This window comes from Arachis duranensis, chromosome 8 (assembly GCF_000817695.3).
Source record: "Arachis duranensis cultivar V14167 chromosome 8, aradu.V14167.gnm2.J7QH, whole genome shotgun sequence".
Taxonomy (NCBI): Eukaryota; Viridiplantae; Streptophyta; class Magnoliopsida; order Fabales; family Fabaceae; genus Arachis; species Arachis duranensis.
Genome location: NC_029779.3, coordinates 14,239,001 through 14,244,337, shown reverse-complemented (window position 1 = coordinate 14,244,337; position 5,337 = coordinate 14,239,001). Strand labels below are relative to the sequence as shown.

Sequence of the window (5,337 nt, the reverse complement as noted above, 5' to 3'; positions counted from 1 at the left end):
CTGAAAAGTTTGGAATCTTAGTAAATTCTAGAACAGAAAAAAAAAGCATAAGGTAAATAAACAAAAAAAAAAATTTATGAAAAAAATCAAATAAACTCAAGACACTTACTTGAGGGGCATATTAGAGATTAATATAACGGTTAAGTATGATTTTGGTCTTTAAGATAGGGGCTGAAAATTTTTTCCGTTCTCAACTTTTTTTTTGTTTATAAAATTATTCTTAAAATTTAACTTAGTTTTAAAATTGTCTTTTTTTTATCAAATTTTTTATTTTTATTTCAAAAATATTCCTAACAAAAAAAATAAAAATATATAAAAAAACGGATAAAGAGAAAAAGGGGGAAGAGAATCATGCTTGGGGGAGTTGGTTCAGGAAAGAAGAGGGAAAAGGGAAGGGGAAGAGCCACTGTCGCTACTCTTCGTCGTTCGGTCCTCGTCGCCGCCTCTGCTCCTCATCCGACTATCCTCGCAACCATCACCTTCACGCTAACCCCAGAACCACCCCGACTCTTTTCCCTCCTTCTCTTCTTCCTTGTCCGGACCTCCTCGAACCAGAGCTCACCGCCGGCGAGCCTCCCTTGCTTCACCATCGCACAGTAATGTGGAGCCCTTCTTCCTCACTGTCCGTAGCCTCACTTCCACCGCGACCCTCTTCCCTCTTCTCCCCTTCGCATTAACCCTAGCAACGCCATGGTTCTTCCTTCTTTTTAATTCACCTCCACGAACCACCATCTCCACCCAGCATCGTTTGCGTCATCTCGTCCCTGCCTCCCTCAATCCCTGTCACAGAAGGACCCAGAGTCACCAAAACACTAGAACTGACGGCAGCTCCAGCTCCTTCACGTCATGTCCAGACCGCCGACTCTCCACCTGTTGCTGCACTACCCCTGCTTCTCTGTCATTGCTGCTGCGACACCACTGTCTCCCCTGTCCCTTCTTTTGTATTTTCTATTTTCATAATTCAGGTTATCATTTTGCTTTCAATTTTTGTTTTTAGTTAGTCTTAGTTCCTTGATTTGATTCTGGATTAGTTTAGTTGGATTTTGATTTTCTGTTAGTGAATTTTAGGTGGATATGATAGAATTAGCTTAGGTTAGTAGGTTTTGAGAATGCTTAAAAGTGTTTGGTTTGAATTGAATTGCTGAAAGTTGCTGCTAAATTCATTTGAACTGAAAGCGTTGAAATTGTTGATTTGCTATAACTGCTGTTGGAATTATTTGAAAATGGTTAACTGTATACATAATTTGTTGTTTTGTCCGAATTGCTGAAAATTGCTGCTAGAATTGTTTGAAAATTATTTGATTGTGTGAAGAAGAAGAGAAGGGTATTTTAGTACGAAGGACGATTTTAAAATTAGGCTGAACTTTAAGGACGATTTTATAAGCAAAAAAATGTTGAGGACAAAAAAATTTTCAACCCCTATCTTAGAACCAAAATCGTACTTAATCCTTAATATAACTATTTATATTATTTTTTTTCAGTCTAAATTTTTAAAAGAAATTAATGGTTGACAGTAGCTAAAGATAACTTTAATTAAAAAAATTAAGAAGATATTATAAATATAGAGGCACTAACTAGTTTAAATGTAACATATATATATATTCCAATGTACCACCTTTTATATTATATAAGATATTTTTTTATATATTTCATGCTTTTTCTAATTATTATTTGACTTCCGTTGATATAATAAAATAAAATAAGATTTTAATTTTAATGTATTAATAATATAAATTTTTTATATAATTATTTAATTAAATTTATATACTTAGATAAATTTGTAAATAGTAAATTTAAAAATTACATGCTTTTATTAATGTGATAATTTATAATACATTTTTTTTATATCTTACACTATCAAATCAAAACTTTACACTGGTATTGATATGGTATAAAAATTAAATTTATAAATAATGAATTATAACTTTCATGGCTACATTATTCATGTTCGTGAGGAATTTTTTATTTTTTCACCGTATGCACAATTTATTAACCTAGCTAGCATGTGGTATGATGAGGACATACATTTATGTTTATTTAGTTGGTAACATTAGGGGCAGCAATTGCAATGAAAAATTGGATATATATATTGTTGATAATCTGAAATTGCGGGTCATCAGACATGAGAGACTTAGGGATTATTAATCAAATATATATTTTCCATCATGCATAATGTTTTCTTCTTCAAAAATGGATCAATATTAAGTTTATGGTGACTGATGGCTGCTACTTCTGGCCTGTTCTGGCTAACCTTTGTCTCTCATTTTGTTTTGAATTGAAAAAGTTTGGACGACACAATTAAAAGGTATAATAATGGGCACTTTCATGACATCAACAAATTGGAAAGACTTCCGAACCTGCAGGTATAGGAATAAATTCTCAATTAGCTAGGTTTATTAATGAATATCTGATCTATTTTTGACTTATATGTCTCTATTATTAATATTTATCCGGTTTTATATGAAAGCATATAATTAATCAGAAAGTCATACTAATTTAGTTATATACGTCCATGCACATGTATATGATATGAACTATAGATATTGATGATTTTTTATTTTTGTACCAATTTTGATCAATTTTTGTAACATAACATACCTTGCACTTTAGACGCGTATAATTATAATCCTTAAGTAATAATTAGGAGTCTTAATTCATCTTTTTAATTATCCTCTTAATATTTAAAAGAATAAAAATTTAAATATTGAAAAGATAAAATTTGTAGGACTCCAAATAATTTTTCATATCCATTAGTAGGTTGATTCTTTCTAGGCTTTGGATCGGTTCCATAAATTCCAGTTGATAAAACTATTAATTAACAACTTAGTAGTTACCGGTTCTACGATTTCCCGTTGCAGATTGAGGATAGCGCCAAGTTATGTGAGGAAGTTGCAAAACGAACTCAAGAACTAAGGTGCATATATTTATATATTCAATCTCATTGAAATAAAATTAAAAAAGATTAAAATATGATAGAAGTGTTGTTTAATTTTACATATGGATAAATTAGGAGGATGGATGGTGAGGATCTTGAAGGATTAGACTTGAGGGGCTTGCAGAACTTGGAGAAAACACTTGAAACAGGACTCGATCGTGTCATTCGCATGAAGGTAATAATCATCGTGATGACAATAAATAATAATAAAAAAAACAGTAACATGTTGATTTTATTATTTTAAAAATTTTTAAATTTTTTCTTTTGATAAATACATAAGAAATGCACTAAAAATTTAAATTTTTCCATATTTTTCATATTTTTTTTCAATTAATAATTTTAATATGTATTTTTATTAGATGATATGTTAACTAAACTTTAATAATAACGATGCAATCACATTTGGTCAGGAGAAGCGGATTATGGGTGAGATTTTGCAACTTCAGAATAAGGTTTGTTCAGTACTCGTTGATAGCTTCCTTCATGATAATTATAAATGAACTTAATATAATAACAAATAAAAACATCTTAGATTATTTCTCTGAGAATGGTAGCCTCCTTTTTTTTCTTATTATCATTTTGTGGGGGTGTTCGCGCATTCCTGAACTTCGTAAACAATTGAAAGGGGATTACGTTGGAAGAGGAGAACAAGCAGTTAAAGCAAAAGGTAATAAAATCATTTAATCTCACTCAAAATTTACATTAAATATATATATATAATAAATATACATATAGTATTCTTGCATAACACTTTATATGAACCCCATTGATTTAGTTTTATTTTCCCTGAGGTTTATGAAGTTAATAATAATGCGATGAGGTAATATCTATGCAGGTGGCTGTTCTGCGAAAAGGGAAAAATAATCCTCCATTTCTGTTGGATTTGGATGATACTACTGATGGGAATGATAACAATATTAATAATAATAATAATAATAATAATAATGATGAGGAAGGTACCTCATTCATAGAATCTATGAATAACATTAGCAGTTGCAGCAGTAACCTTCCTCCAGAGGATGATTCATCAGACACTTCTCTCAAGTTAGGGTAAGTATTATTAATATATGGCACTGCCATGCATGCCCTCAACTTCGGAATAAACCGTCTTTAATTTTATACATACACAGAGAGTGACATCACATACATGTGCTTAATTATATATGCTATATCAACAAATTAAATACAATTATTTTTTTAAAATCACCACTTGATACTAAAAATAAATATGATTAAATGAAAAGTTGTTAAAAATAAATATGCTATTTAAATATGATTAAATACAATTATTTTTTTAAAATCACCACTTGATATTAAAATCATCTGTGTGTTAAATAAAAAGTTGTTTGGGCATTATTTAAAAAAAAATTAATTTTTAAATGATATTTTTTTAAAAGATCTTTTACAAAAATAAAAGTAATTATTAACCGAAAAAATATTTGATTTATTTTTTATGAGTAATTATTAATTGATCTATTTTTTTTTTCTTTCTTAATCTAACTTTAACTGATGAATCGAATATTTTTCTGTTAATTAACTGTGTCATCTTCATAGGAAGTTCCAGTGATATTATTCTATTTTACCATTTAGTTCTATAAAAATGTGATTCAATTTCTAGTTACATTTTGAACAAGTACTTTTAATTATTTTGACAGGTTACCCTTCTCTAACTAAAGGTGTTGCGAGGTACCTAACCACTCTTCGGCGTGTAAAATGTGAAGATGCTTGCATTGCCAATCAGCATCATGTGATTTTGTTGGTCTTACACTACTTGTGAACCCACATGTATAGGACCATTAAATCAGGGTAATAACTAATAATCGATTCGTTGTAAGAAGAAAACAAAAGAAATTAAACCTATAAAAATATTAATTTTGATACATTATAAAATGTTTATATAGTTGTGTAATTATATCTGTTCTTTTGAATGATTATTTACATGGTCAATATAAAAAATAGTTATTTTTGTTGATATAATGTTATATAATTAGATGTACGTATAAAATTACTTTCTACTGATAGTACATCAAAATTAAATTCATAAACAGAGATTACTTTTTTCAATAACTTTGTTATTTTAACCTTTTGCTAAATCCAGAATATAACTTCCTTCTTGTTGGAGTACCTTGGGTAAAATTCTGGATTTGAATTTTAAAAAATTTGCAAGATTTTATAGAGTTTAATTTTAATGACGTAATAATGTAAATTTTTTTACACATGCATTCATTTAATTATAAAGGTGGCAAAATAGGTTAAATTTGCTGGGTCAATCGGCTAAAATTACCAAAAAAAACAGGTTGATGTGAGATTATGAACCTGCCAATTTGAAAAAGCATGCTAAATCCACATCGTTGAACTCACGGGCTATGACAAGCACGGGGCGAGCTGGTCCAGTAGGACTC

General features: G+C 29.7%; 1 protein-coding gene across 1 annotated transcript in view; it reads left to right on the top strand.

Moving 5' to 3' along the window:
• Nucleotides 1-4,847, top strand: part of LOC107461093 (MADS-box protein AGL24) — a 7,045-nt gene extending 2,198 nt beyond the window's left edge. Inside the window, exons 3-9 of the mRNA XM_016079550.3 lie at nucleotides 2,285-2,363; nucleotides 2,859-2,914; nucleotides 3,011-3,110; nucleotides 3,346-3,387; nucleotides 3,561-3,602; nucleotides 3,771-3,985; nucleotides 4,591-4,847. Coding sequence (XP_015935036.1) covers nucleotides 2,285-2,363; nucleotides 2,859-2,914; nucleotides 3,011-3,110; nucleotides 3,346-3,387; nucleotides 3,561-3,602; nucleotides 3,771-3,985; nucleotides 4,591-4,609 — 553 coding nt within the window. The 3' untranslated portion in view covers nucleotides 4,610-4,847. The remainder of the gene's footprint in view (nucleotides 1-2,284; nucleotides 2,364-2,858; nucleotides 2,915-3,010; nucleotides 3,111-3,345; nucleotides 3,388-3,560; nucleotides 3,603-3,770; nucleotides 3,986-4,590) is intronic.
• Nucleotides 4,848-5,337: the final 490 nt, after the last annotated feature.